At 38.8% G+C, this 14,895-nt stretch overlaps 3 protein-coding genes across 5 annotated transcripts in view; 2 read left to right on the top strand and 1 right to left on the bottom strand.

The window, feature by feature from the left end:
- LOC108014645 (uncharacterized) overlaps positions 1–14,895 on the top strand; it is a 101,994-nt gene that overhangs the window by 65,662 nt on the left and 21,437 nt on the right. The window lies entirely within an intron of this gene.
- On the bottom strand, positions 74–2,261 carry Sprn (Spermitin). Of its 2 annotated transcripts, XM_017080843.4 has the most exons (4): positions 2,189–2,261; positions 1,083–2,128; positions 570–1,028; positions 74–518 (listed from the first exon to the last, which is right to left on the bottom strand). In XM_017080843.4, the coding sequence occupies exons 2-4, from the start codon at positions 2,110–2,112 to the stop codon at positions 238–240; spliced, it is 1,770 nt and encodes a 589-aa protein (XP_016936332.4). In that variant the 5' UTR covers positions 2,113–2,128; positions 2,189–2,261; the 3' UTR covers positions 74–237. The 2 variants fall into 2 exon arrangements, with proteins under 2 accessions (XP_016936332.4, XP_070852539.1); XM_070996438.1 differs by having other exon boundaries at positions 74–1,028.
- On the top strand, positions 11,324–12,128 carry LOC108014639 (mpv17-like protein 2). Its single transcript, XM_036815272.3, has one exon. The coding sequence runs from the start codon at positions 11,460–11,462 to the stop codon at positions 12,045–12,047; it is 588 nt and encodes a 195-aa protein (XP_036671167.3). The 5' UTR covers positions 11,324–11,459; the 3' UTR covers positions 12,048–12,128.

The raw sequence follows: 14,895 nt of genomic DNA, 5'->3' as shown, positions 1-14,895 counted from the left end.
AATAATTATTAATGAATCCCTAACATCTTTCATTAATCACCAGAATTAAAAAATCGTTATCTGGTTATTTTGCTATAATATTTAATGTTTGAGCCACATTGTATACAAAATATATTTAAAGATTGCACAATAATTTATCATCAGCTTGAAACACGCCCTCGAACGCAAGAAACACCAAGGAATTCACTGGGAACTCAACAAAAATGCTGAAAAATTAGTACTTTCAAATTAAGACCTCTATTCGAAGCGGGATTGGATGGCGCTATTCCGGACCCGGGCAACGAATTCGGCGGCATGGCTGGGTTCTCGGAAGGAGCAGGCGATCCTCTCCAGGATGCCCTCCTTACTGGAGGCGTAGTTGATGTTGGTCCAGCGGCAGCTGTAGGAACTGTTGGTCATGTAGTCAATCCGCCACCTTTCGTCCACCCGCATGTGAATGATCAGTTCTCCGGTGACCTTGTCGTGGAGTATTATATAATACGATCCCTGGTGCTCCACGATTTCGATTTGACCCTCGCCTGAGAAGGAGGGGGAACGGTAAGGACTCTCATGGGAATCTGGTAATTTACCTTGCCGTTTCCACTCCCTCAACTTGTTGAAACAGAAAAGCCTCACAGGCTGGCTGAACAATACCCTTCCACTATTGAGTATGTCCTTTAGATCGGCTAAGGATCTTGATAATCCACATAATCCTCGAGAGGATTGCTTGTTACATAACTTATTGTGGATTCCCGAGTCATCGCTTTCGGAAACCTCACTAAAAACGGAATCCTTGCTCACATTCAAGCCATTACAAGTCAATCCTTCACTAGCATCTAGTCGTTGGTATGGTATAGGAAGTGGTTCTTTATATATGCTGGGACTTTCAATCATGGGTTCTCCACAACCCAGCGAACTCTCTCTAATTTCTTTCTTGCTGCTTTCTACCTCCGAAGTGAGTTGAAAAATGTTCTGCCTAAATACCCTAGAAAAGTTCAATGAGCTCCTCACCCTTTCAAATCGGTTTAATCTGCTCTGATGAGAGTTATCTGAAAATAAAGATAGGATAGTAATATGTGATGACGCTAACAAAAGTTACTTACCATGATAAGATGCCTCTAAGTTTTTTAGCATAGTCAAGCTTAAGATTAGTGCCTTTAGAGATCTGGATGCCTGTTGTTGAATAATCTCCTTGGATCGTATTTCTTGCATATTCGTTCTTTTCACTACTCTATCGCCAAAAGAAAGCCTTACGCTGGGTTGCAAAGTTAACTTGTTTCCTATCAAGGAACTAATAATACCCATTTTGGGCTTGGCTTTTTCAACTAATGGAGCAATTAGTTCATCGATCTGTATAGTTTTTGGGGCGAATGAGCCCACTGATTTTGGTTTAAGGTCCACGGAACTCATAAGTTTTTCAAAAACTTGAGGATTCGGTTGTTCACTTTTGGGCTTATCTTTTTCTTCCAATTCTTTTAGAATACCTTCTTCAGTTCTAGGGGAATTTACTTCTCTTACTTTTACTACACTTATTTCTTTTAATATTGTGCATTTTGGTGCTTCGAAAGATGCATCTTTATTCCCTTGTATAATTGATTCTTTGATGAGTGGAATGTCCAAAATCTTGATCTCTGGAGTACTTGGACTCTCAATCTCAGGTGGAGTTACTTCTACAACTTCGTTAACTTTAACTTCCGCACAAGCCATTTCCAATTCTGGAATAAAGTATGGCACTTGGTCTTCTTTAGAGCATGATGGTGAAAAAGATGGTTCATATTTGCCAAATAAGGAAAGATCCCCTAGTCCACACTGAAAGTCCAATAGGTCCTTTACCTCACTCTGCTTACGCAATTGGTCGATGATATTAAAAGGTGATAGAAGGGTATCAAGATGTAGGCAAGGTAGGCTGCAGTCCACTTTAAAGGACTCTTCCAAGGAAGTTGCCAAGGAAGTTTCTACGTCTAATTGATTGATAAACTTCGAGGCCTGGGGTTCTGGCGAACTAGAACTTCCTTTGGATGGCTGTGAGTGCAGAAGGGGGCACTGGATTTTGAGTTCCGTTTCCATTTTGTCAACTGCGCTGACCTCACTTTGCATTTCTGCATTCGATCCATCCTCTTGGCTGTCCAACATTTTCTAAGCTGAATATCTACCGAATGAAAATAAAATAAATAAAAATTTACTGAGATTTTAAATACAAATGACTTACAGCTTATTGAGTGTTAGTTCAATGTGGAGCAAGTTCTGTGAGGTTTTTGATATTTACAGAGTTGCTAGGTTTTTTTTCATATTATTAAAAGTGAAAAGATTTTTTGATAAATATTTTTGAATGCCATTGAATATTTTAATAGTCTCTGAAAAATATTTTCAATCAATATATTAAATAAATCGAAAGGTATTATGCAATTTTGTTCTTATATAACAAAATCATATATTATGATTCACAACCTTCTTTTATAATATTAAAATGCTATCTATACGCATTATATTCATAAAAATAGCTGTGTTTCCATCATTCTTCTCCGTATTTTACGGATTCTTTTTTATTGCTAGTGTGCACTTTCATTGGTATCACTGGCAGGTTAGTTTTGTGTTTTGTGCAGTTGGACATAACAAGATACAACTGAGTTGGGGAACAACTTCCGACCATTGTTGTCCACTCGCATGGGCCAGTCGGCCCCTGTGTCTAATTACAATTTGCTTTTTGCCCAACGGAGCGTATGCGTAATCATAGAGACGGGAAAAGGAAGCTGGCATGTGTGGCAGTTCGTCGTGGAGTGGGAATCAAATTACATTGACAACAACTTTCCGCTGGCTTTTCAATGGAAACAAAAGCACCTGAAGGCCGAAACAAAACATCGCCCAGTTTCGTCATTATTTTCTTGGCGAAATGAGGATTCTGAATGCCCTGAATTTAGATGAGAGCCCCCGGCTAAACAAATGCGCGAGGGACCAGTCAAAAGCAAATAGCGCTGGAAAAATATTTGAATCTGAAATATGCATAAAATGCGGGAAAACGAATTCAAAGCTTGGCGAAATAAATAAATAGCGAGTGCAAACAAAATGGAACATAACAAAAAAAAAAGCTGAACACAAAAAAGGGAGGAAGGAACATACCATTCTCAAAGTAAAACAATCAAAATTTGCGCACCATTAAATTTTGTATGGTACTCGTTCCACCAGAGTTTTCCCCGTTCTCTCTTGATTTTTCGCAATTTTCTCATTTTCCAGCACTCCATACATACTCCTCACATGTTTGTTTGTGCTCCAAATTGACTTTCTGCACAATGTTCAAAGCTTTGATATCCGTGATTCGATTTTTTCCCAGTCAATCGCCGGATTTTCTCCTCTTTTTTTTTGGCTAAAACTTCTGGCATTCTTTGTAAATATTTTGTGACACTTATCTATTTGCAAAACCGATCAAAGCGCAGAGACAGCGAAATGTCAGCTAAATTTTAGCACAAATGGGATTTGATTTATGACTTTGTTTTCGCAAATCCAGCTTTAGTCGTAGCGATACAGATCGCAACTCATCGACATAGCGGATTAAATGTGGTTTATGTTATTTTTAAATCACTCTTAAATCTAATTAAATTTACCATGAACGGAAAACAAATGATATTATTTGCTATTTGCTTATTTGATTTAGCTGCGGTTCGGGGCAGTCATAAATTAGCATTCTTTATATATTAATTAGTGTGCCTTTAAATACGCACATTTTTAAATTATGTGAAATTTCTAGGTGATTTAATATGCAATGATAAATGTGGGAAAGCAAACATTTATTTATCCGAATGGTTAGTCATTGGGTTTTTTAATTTGTTTTTACTTTTTTAATTAGATAAAAATGCCAAGTTGTACTTGTTTTAATTAGAAATTTCTAGGTGATTTAAAATGCAATGATAAATGTGGAAAAATAAACATATATTCAGCAGAATTGTCGGACATTGAGGTTTTTAATCTACACAAAAGTTGCAAAGCTGTACTTGATTTAATTAGTTAGAAAAGTGGTAGAAAATTTGGTAAATTAAGCAAATAATCTTGTTTAAGTGTATGACATTTAAATTAATAAAAGAAGTATATTTTACTAACTACCAACCTATTTCAAGGAGAATATCTAGTTCAAGTGTCATTAATTTGTCTGGTCAGCCACCCAGAACGTATACAATGTATTATAGTGCCAACCTTATACTATAATTTGTAGAACCAACTTAAATATTTAGCTTTCGGTAACCCAGGAACTCCACTTAACTTTCATCTCTCAAGTGGGCAAGGCAACCTGGCCGAAAGTTACATAGGTAACCTAGGTGAGGTACATAGTTGCCGAGTGGCAACTGGCACAGGTGTGACATTCTGCAGCTGCCAGGACATGCTTCGAGCCCATTAAAACTAATTACTCATAATCATTTTGGCTACTGCTCCACTGCCTCCGGGAACCCCATCCCAATCCCCATACCCATTCCCATTCCCATTCCATGACTCTTGCCGAGCGACAGTCACAGCTGCCACATACACATTGAAATTAATTAAAATTAAAATGGGAGTGGATGTGCGATGTGCAAATGGAAATGGAGGTCTGCGAAACGAACTCAAGTCCTGGCTGATCCCCATGAAAACGACTCAACCGCAGATGATGGGGAAATTAGTGGCAGGCGAAAGAGCAATGGAGACGAGTCAAAAGTACAAAGTCAAGTGCGCGGCGGCCTCCGATGAAAAATCTCTGCGAAATTAATTAAATTCTGTAATTTAAGGCACTCCCCGTGGGCATTGCCGACTCCTGCGGCTCCACGTTACGTGTGTGTTGTACATATGTGGGATGCTTTTATCATGATTATATAGTATAACCCTCTCTGAGAGGCACCTGGGTTCGATGACCTTTTGTCCTGACACTGCCTCTTCATAACAAGAATGCAGGCCAGGTCCATGTGCCTCCTTCACTGGCAAAAAAATATAATTTTAAACAGGGATAGAAAAATGTACCACCATACTAATTTTTGAAGTGTACTAATTTATATCCACTTTGAAAAAAAAAGTTTCTAGAAAAACTAAACAAAAAGGTTATTTCGTTTATGTTTTAGAAGTGTACTTTGTGCTTATCAAAACTATTTCCCATTAAAAAATTTTGGCTTTAATTATAGCTCAGATCTCAAATGTTTTAGTCTTGAAAAAAATATGCTGTGAGTATTCTACCTGTATACTCAAAACAAATACTCTCCCTGATTTTTAGAATTTAAAAGAGATTTTTTCTATGCATTAAAAATATCTACTGCCTAAGAAAAAAAAGTAAGCAAACCAAAAAAAAAATCTTAATATTAAAATAAGTTGACACTAACATATGATAGCTCTTTTAAAATGTTAATATGGCCAACAAAAATCTTAAATTCGATTTTTCTTAAAGCTTAAATATATAAAATACATTTTTTTTTAATTTTTTAAACAGGACATTACGATTATATTTTAAAAGTAAACATAAATTGTCTCAGTGCGTTTGTTTGCTTTGTGACTTGGCGTGCATGTGTGTTTGTGTAGGTCCTGCAGGCAAAGCCTTCCTCCTGCCGCTGTCCGCCAGATGGCGCCACCTCTGCAGCGCTGTCAAGCGCAGCGCAGCGCAAAATTATTCTAATTAGAGTGGCCCACCTCCCGCAGCTCCGTGATATCCTTTACAGTGCCTTTGAAAAGTTATCCAGTTAGACGGGTAGTGGGACAGAGACGTCCGTGTGTGTTTCTAATTTGTCTGTTATTTTTCTGGCTTTAAGCACTACAGTTTACCAGCAGTTACACTCCTTTCAAAGAGCTAATGTGTGTGTGTGGATAAAAGCTTCGTGAGGAAAGTGTTTATCTTTCGGATTTAAAACTGCATTAGCTTGCCTTTTAACTATATGTATTGTAATGGAACTTCATATGGGGCTATATCATTATTTATCATTATATATCTTTCAAGAACATATATTTTTGTTACAAATAAAATTAAATAAATAAAAATGCATTAACATTTATTCTATGAAAAAATTTCCAGTGATATATATATTGATTTACAAATAAATATGAAAATAACTTTTTATTCCTTGAAAACTTCATGACAACTTTTTGCCACCTGGAGAGCGAAATTGCTACCCAATAATTCGCCCTGAAGCTGTGACAAAATGGAATTTTTAAATTTGATGGCAGCTGAATTTATGTAGTAATCTCACGGCACGGAGACATAGCCCAGGACTTATGTGCATGATTTATCTTGAGCCGCATAACAAAGGCGGCGAGAGAGAGCACTTCCTGTGCGTGACGCAGATCCTGCGGCACCCGTTCATGAATCACCCGCCGAGTGGCAACATGTGCTTAATAGTTTAACGCTTCGTGTGCCACTTAGCTGGGCGTGAATACCTATCCCGGCAAGGAAAGGAGGCTCCTCCTCATCCTGCTGCTCCTCCACCTTCATTCGTTTCTCCTGATAATAATGGTAAAGTACTGCAGAAGGTGATAATGCAGCCTGCCTGCCGAAGAGCCCCATCCGCGGCAGCACTCACTTTTCGTTTCTGTCGTTAGTGGATCCATCTCAGTTTCAAATCCGCGAACGTCTTTTCTGCATGCCTGCCGTTTTGCTCCGCTTTGCCGACCCCAGCCAATTTCATCTCGTTCCGCATCAGGAACAGACGGACAGATCCAGACTGCGAATCCGACGTGGAGCAGGCGGCCAGGGTCCTCATCTTCATGTCCTCCCAATGTCCTCCCAACCCGACATCGCGTGTCGCATGATGTATGACATTTTTGCGCCTCATCAACAGCTGTGTTCTACCCACGATAATAAGGTACCCACACAAAGAGAAACTGCCGGTTAATAAAGTGTACACCCAGAGAAAAAACCGTTTAAAACAAAAAATAAGCCCAAAAAGATAGTAACTAAATTTGTAGACCATACCAAATTTGTCAAAAAGGAATTTTGTATAAACGAAAAATGAGAGCATATTGATCTGAAGTCATAAAAAAATGTTCCTTATTTTTTTTTGTTTTTAAAAAAATGTTCTTGAATTTTTTTTTTAATTTGGTTTTCAGCATTTGATGTTTTTTAAACTCTTGCCCAATATTTTTAGTTAATACTAAACTGAAAATTGCTGCTATAAGACAGATTCTTCGGTTAAAAGCAAAAAAGAAAGTACACAAAATTCTTCGAAAATATCCCAAACGTTTTAATTCGAAATAAGTCAATGCAAAGCATAAGCTGAATGACTTTTTTTAAAAATATACTTAGTGTCCTAATTTTTAAAATGTTTTTATTATTTGGTAAATATGTTGTTATATGTTATATACGAGTACGTATTTGCTAATCCAAGTTTCGAAATTCCGAAAATAAAGTGACAACAAATTCAACGGACTGTAACAATTAACGTACCATGTCAATAAATCTTCAAAGCACCTGCAAATCATATTCAACTATCTTTAATCATGAACTACATTTATTACTGATAGTTTGATATTAGTGAAATATTTTTTCAAGTGCACATGTACGTCGAGCCAGGACACCTGTCATCCTGTCATCCTCTGCCCCCCTCCCCCGCCCTGTTGCTCTTTTTGTTTTCGTGCATCGACCAGACAGCCTGTGCAGAATGGGGTGGCTCTGTTTGTTTCGTGTTTGGGTTTTTGGGGTGGTCCCGAGTTGTTGTTTGTTTGCACTTGCTTTAACGAAATTGGCACGAATGGCGGGTTGCGGGTGGCGTGGCTGTCGTGTTGACTGTTTGGCTATTTGCTCGTTTACGTTAACGGTGAGCTGACTTATTTTCCTCGGCGGTGCAATTCAAATATGCCGGGAGTTCCTTTACCCACAACCGGTTGATTGCTCGAGTCAAGTCAATTGACCTTTGGCATTCACTGTGATCCTTTAGAATTCCGTTTGCCTGGAAGTCAAAAACCAGTATTTAACTAAACTGACACACGTTTGTTTATTAGAAAGAGCTCAATTACATTTAATTCCACATTTTCGTGCATTTACTGTTTTACCAATGCTTTTTGGATAGTTTAATCTTTCAACAATGTGCTACAGCATTTACCCACTTTTTTGACTTTAATAAAATCCAATTTGCATGAATTTTTTTAAAGAAGTTTTCAGAAAATGTTGATGATAAAACATGTTGACCCGGATATTTATATTTCTCAAACAAAAATATACATACATATATATGTGATTTATAAAGTTGTTTGGTTGGCTGCAATATTTTATTTTTACCAATCGATTGCGGATCGTAACGCAAACCGGATAAAAATAATCTTTAAAGGTATAATAAACAAGAACTTAATAAGATAAAGATAACAAATTTTTGGTTAGTAAAAAAAGTAGTATCATTTGTAACTCATAATTAAAATAATATTAAAACAGTTGGTTTTTATGCCTACACTGAAAGTTAAAAACAACTGAATCTTAGAAATTATTGCAAAATCAAAAATAACATTGATTTTATTTTTAATATTTTAATGAGGCTAGGCTCTTGTTTTGTTTTCTGTGTAGTGCAAACATCCAAAGTTTCCCATCCACTAATTGAATAAGTTAGTTTTCCGGAACGGAACATGCGGTTATAGTTGGCTTCCTTTGGCTCGGTGGAGCTCATTCCCCGTTGCACGGATTTCTGAACACACACAGAGCTAACTAAACTTTTTGACTTCCATTTATTTGGCGAGCACACTCATCATCATTTTGGCCTGGTCGTGCTGAAATACCATTAAAATCACATTTCGATTTAATTTGCATAAATTGAAGTCGAGGCAGCCAGTGGAAAATGAAGCCGAACGGCAGTCTAAACATGAACTAAAACGCCATTCGAAATCGATTCGAAATCAATTAGAGAGTGATTTGCAATATGTATTAAAGCAAATGCTTAGGTTCCATTCGAGTAAATCAACCAAAACGCTGGACTTTTACGGAGTATGGAGTAGGGAGTACTGAGTTCCAGGAGTCCCAAGCCCAGTGCATTGAATTTAACGGGTCCAAGGACACGAGGAGGATTATGACACTTTTTGCGGCTCGCTGCTCGCAGATTCGGCTTTTGCTTTTATTGAGCGAAATGAAAAATTCAATTAAAATGCACACATGCTCGGAACCCCACAACTGGACAGCCCTAAAACCCGAAAACCCGGCAACATTTCGAGCCAGGGAAAAAATTGAGAGCGGAACGAACAAGGCTGGATGGCAGGAAAAACGAAAGGAAATGAAAATGTGAAAAATCAGCATAACAAAGTGGGAAAAACTATGAAAATGCATTCGCCCGGCATGGTCGCTTTTGCTTTCACTTTTTTTTTTTTTTTTTTATTGTTTTTCTTTTTTTTTGGGTTGTTTTTTGCCACGCTCTATGAACCTGGCGACCATCCAGCTAGACCTACTCATGTTTCCATGGACCTCGGGACAGGCGACACAATATAGCATCCGCATATCTCTCGGGTGTTCCCAAAGGGTTACGGTTGGAAGTGCCAGTATGTAAATAGCCGAGTGCTGTAAGCACATTTCATTTGCACAAAGAATTAGACCTAGAAGGCTTTTGTGACGCAGGTCCTGAGCCGGAACCCACCGAATCAGCATTTATCGTTGTCGACCCTTTTAAAGTAACAAATTTTGGGACTGTTTCGAGAACCGAAATTGGGGACCATAAAAGTACAGTTTGTTGTTAAGGGCATTCCATTGAAAAGAAGGGCGTAAAACTGGTTTCTATACTGAGAAAACATGAGTACACTTTGTGTTACATTTTTGACGGAAAAATGTTTGTAAACATAATAGAGTGATTTAACAACAATTTCATATCTTAATCTACTTTAAACAAAATAGTTTAATTTTTAAAAATCTGAAAGAAAGTTGTTGTTTTCAATATACTTTAAAATACAAACACTTTAATTTCTCATACATGTTTTGCTGTGAAAAAGGGATCAAAAGCTTTAATAACAAAAGTTAAATGTTTTTCAAAACAATGATTTGCACTATAAACATTTTTGTTTTACGCTTCCATGGTGTTATATTTCGTTTCCAATTAATCTTTCCCAATTGTTTTGGCAGCAATGTACACATACCGTTTTAATTGTGCCAGACGTTTTCGTTTAGTATTTTCCATTTTGAATTCACGTATATTATTTTCCATTCGCTGCCCTCTGACACTCTGTCATTTTCCAAAATTCGCATATTTAACGCCTGCAAATAATGCCTCGAATTGGGAGAACAGTAAATACATGTGTGTATCGCGGTACTAATGAAACAAATGCCGACACCCCCGACCTCCGATTCTGTCAGAATCAGTTGATATGGGGGGATCCTAACCCACCCAACAAACCCAAAAAGCCCAGCAAACAAACTGCAAAGCTGAATTTACGGTTGCCGCTTTTTTGAATCGACAGCCGGAACCGGGTGGGGAGGCCGGTTTTATGGCGGATTTCGACGAAATATAAAAATAAAATTGGATTTTAGCGTAGATTGTAGAAAGCCGTAAATATTTTTCAATTCACTGGCCCCGAAAGGGGGCCCCTAAAAGGGGGGGGGGGGGGGGGCCATCACCCGCACATATGATTTCCCCAAGGGGTGCAAAGGGGTTCTGCGTTCGGGGGATCTGCGGTTGGGAATCGCGTGCAAATGATTTGGTAGTATTAACTCCCCGACACCCGGAGGCGTCAAGACCCCACCCCAAAAACACATCCCCCGAAATATAGGGATGGTACACGAGCAACATGTGGGTAGGGGATTATCGAGCAGGGGGAAAGCCTCATTTGAATGCCGAGCGAAACAATTTTTTTTTCGCCCTGTCCGTTTTGGTGGCCTACCCTTTTGGATCCTTTCATCGGAGGAGGGAGTCCTTAGCCCTTAGGCGTTAGATATAAGTAGAAGCTTAGGCTACCTCAACAAATCCTGCGAAAACTCATTTCGTGTTGCTGGGGCCAAATTGATTTCATTGCCTGTTTGTTTGCCTTTGTTTTTCCAGCTAAATGCCAAACTGCCTCCATCCTTTTCGAATCCTTTCGTTCAGATTTCTAGCTGCGGTCTGGGGTTTATCTTTAACAAATTTATAGATAAGCATTCCTGCGGCATTTTGATTAAAATTTTGATTGGAATTTGTTGCCGGTTTTGGAAAGGATTGTCTGCCTGGCGTGAAATTTCTTTTGATAACAAAAAAGTCATCAAAAATTAAATTGGTGTCAAAAACTAAAATATACGAAAAGAATTACATTATATTATTTTAAATTAATTTAAACAATGAATTTTTGAGGGAATGCATAAATATTATGGCTGATAATATTATTTAAAAGAGGACAAGAGAAATCTTTATTCGGAAAATTATAATTCGATTTTATTAACTTTAAAGAGTTACATCAAATCTTAAAAATGTCGCTATGCCGTATATGTCGTTAGAAATTCGAAAATATTTTTTAGGTCGAATCCAAAATTTGAGGTTACAATAATGTGTTGCTAGGATAAATTGGCATGGCAACGCCCATCCAAAGAGGCATCATTGGTATTCCAGATGGCCCGAAGATTGCAATGGAAGCGGTTGGCTCAGACTCTTGACCGTTTTCACCAGGCTGCCTTTAGTCCAAAGTATCTCCTTTACACCAACATCGGAATCTCTGTGGGCTTGAGCATGGTGGGCGATACCATGGAGCAGTCATACGAACGCTTTATAGGGGAACTGCCGGAATGGAACCGGATACGAACTGTGCGGATGGGCATTTCCGGGTTTACTGTAGGATTGGTATGCCACTATTGGTACCAATACCTGGACTACCTGTTCCCCCATCGCACCTATAAGGTGGTCATAATCAAGATCCTATTGGATCAGTTAATCTGCTCGCCCTTTTACATCGCCGTGTTTTTTCTCACCATGGCCATTCTGGAGGACAATACGTGGGAGGAGCTAAAGCAGGAGATCAAGGATAAGGCCCTTATCCTATACGCTGCCGAATGGACAGTGTGGCCTTTGGCGCAGTTCATAAACTTCCTGCTGATAAGACCGCAGTACAGGGTGTTCTACGACAACACCATTAGTCTGGGATACGACATCTATACGTCCCAGGTAAAATATCGCAAAAAGCCGGAGCCCAAAACCGAGTAATATTTTAAGGAATATATTTTGTATCTAATTTTATAGCTAAGCGCCAAATTCTAAAATCATTATATAAGTTTTGTCTGCTGTTTTTTATTAAAGTCATAAATTATAAATACTTTTAATAAATATTTAGGAATACATTGGTTTGCCGTTTATAGTTACTATAATTATTGCCAGAATATGGTTTTTCCTATTTACATATATTGTTTAAACACATGTTAGATTACCTTTGTGGCTCTGCTATTTTCTCTGTATACTTGACATCCATTTATCCAGAATTTGAATTAGAACTTGAATGTAAAACCCAGTTTTATTGGGTTCCAATGCTGACACAACCTGACTTCTTGTCTCCGGGTGGCAAACTGGAACCTCCCGGTTATCTCCACGACAGACGATGATGGAAGGTGACCTCCGCCCGAATCGTGGGAGGCTGGTTAGTTGTCAGATGCAGAACTTGGGCGGAGCCCCCGGTGGGGACTGCGAAAGAGCAGATACTGGGCGAGTGAATGCCATCGAGGACCGGAGAGACACTCGAGCCGTAAGCCCTCGACGTAGAATTGTGTCAAGCATACAAAATAAATAAAAGCACAGGGGCCCGTCATGGAAAAATGCAAAAAAAAAAGCAGAAAAAAAGAAAGGGAAATCAAGTGACGAAATTGATGTCAAGATGAGCGAGTGGCGGCCGTGCCAGGATATCCACAGCCAGGGGCAAAAACCGGGCTTCACGGCCACCGCCAGTTGACGCCGCCAAGGATAGACACCCACTCACACACATGTCGACTAATCCAATTTAAATCTCTTAACATGATTTGCCGCTTTCTTTTCATTTTGCTGGATTTCATGCCATTATCCCTTTCGGTCTCCGTGTGTCCTTTTGGCAACCGAATCGCCGGGCACATCGAGAAGTCATCTACTTCGCCTTCTACCGTATTACAGTGGGAGAAATCTGGGCTAGGTGTCGATAGAAATATATTATATTTTTATAGCACTGGTATAAAAATAGATAAATATCCACCTAAAAAACATTTGAAATTGCTTTTATTTTACCAAATACTTTATACTTAACTCCGTACACTTAAGTTAAATGCTCTTAAATCGAAATTAAATATAGAAAGTAACATTAAAGACTTGAAAAAATCAAAATGATTATATAGGAATACGGTTTCATGGTTTTTGATAAATAATCCATATTTATTCGCTACTAAAACTACCATTTTGGCTACTGTACATCCCCTTCCTTTGAACCACTGGCAAGTTGACTTCCTGTCCTCACTTTTATCTCTCCCAAGGAGGATGCGCCTTCAAGGAGCAAGGACACCAAGGACTGCGGCCAAAGGGTTTATTTATTTGGCTTAGCGGCAGCCTCGGTTGCCTTAGTCGCTCTATCCTCATTTTGTGATTTAATTTAAAAGCTCTCTTCCAGTCCCACCCAGAGGAATCACTTTCTGGAGGAGTGGGCGAATCTTGGGGGCTTTTCGGCACGTGGCCAGCCAACTCTGCTGGGGTTTTTGATGACTTGTGTGTGTGGTTAAAGTATTCCAAATGAGACTACGTGTTGATGGCCGAGTTTACCAAGTCACCGCCGACGGCTAACCAATGAAAACTAGGAAAAACAGGACTACAAAATAAAGCTGTCTGCTAGTTTCTGTGTTCATCAGATAACAACCAATTTGGTTGGTCACCATTAATTAGAAATTAAATTAGAATCGAATATGATAAAATATATTAGTTCAATGACAACATTCATATCTTAAACCTAATTATGTTCAAGTTGCCTTAATGACATGATTAAAATGTTCACACTTTCAGTCAGAAATGACATTAGCAGCACCCAATGGGAGTATATATTCCGGCTCAGATCGATATCATCTATATATGTGCAGAATCCTGTACAATCGGGGGTCGAGTACTCTCATCCATTCACCCATCCGTCCGGCGGTTCAGGTGGGGCAGCCACGTTCACTTAATTGGCACTCAGAGCCTTCAAACAGAAATGCCAATGATGTTTGTCTACGAAATTACCCCGACAGTAGGGTCGGGATGTACGGTTATGTTGCACAGTCCCCACAAGTTCTGTATGTTGTGAAGGCTCCTAAACAATCCTCTTGCACCCCGGAGTCTGTCTACGGGGCTCCGACTGACCCATCCGACCATAACCTATGCCCTAGTAATGGCATTGTGTGTAAATACAGAGAGCAAAAATACTCTGAAAAAAGAGATTTAAAAGAACATCTTGCCATCGCTATCCAATTATTAAATCAATCATATCTACATCTGGCTATAAAAATATTTTAAAATTTATTTTGATCTACTTAATATTTAATTTTAATAAAGTTTAGTTCCTTTTTTCAACAACATTTCATATTTTTCTCAGTGTACCTTAGCAGCTTGCAAACGCAATGGGTACAAGGATGAAAATAAAAGTGGGTTGAGTTCTGTGTAGTCATATGCCCAGCAGTTATAATTCCATTTGCGATCATAAAAATGTATTACGATGGTAAGCTGCTCATAACAGGCTACTTAATTAAGTAGGTATTCACGAGTAGGTCGAGTACAGGACGTGCTCTTTGTTTCGCTGAGTGTAATGGAATAATGGGTGCATACATAAATGTACCCTACATATATGTAAGCTCCAAGCCGCTTTTCAAAACACAAATGACATAACTGCCTTGAAAGCACGTGGCATATGTTGCTGATGGTGGGGATTCCCCTCCGTCTTCTTCTTCTTCTTGCCACGCGTAAAAGTTGCGTCAACTTAATTAGCCATAAATTAGCCGGGATTCACGCGTTTTTAACGACTTGTTTGTTTGCAGGACCAGGATAGGGAATGATGGCTCTGTCCCATCATGATGGC

The sequence above is a fragment of the Drosophila suzukii genome, chromosome 3 (genome assembly GCF_043229965.1).
Source record: "Drosophila suzukii chromosome 3, CBGP_Dsuzu_IsoJpt1.0, whole genome shotgun sequence".
NCBI lineage: Eukaryota > Metazoa > Arthropoda > Insecta > Diptera > Drosophilidae > Drosophila > Drosophila suzukii.
This window is presented reverse-complemented; position numbering and strand designations above follow the sequence as displayed.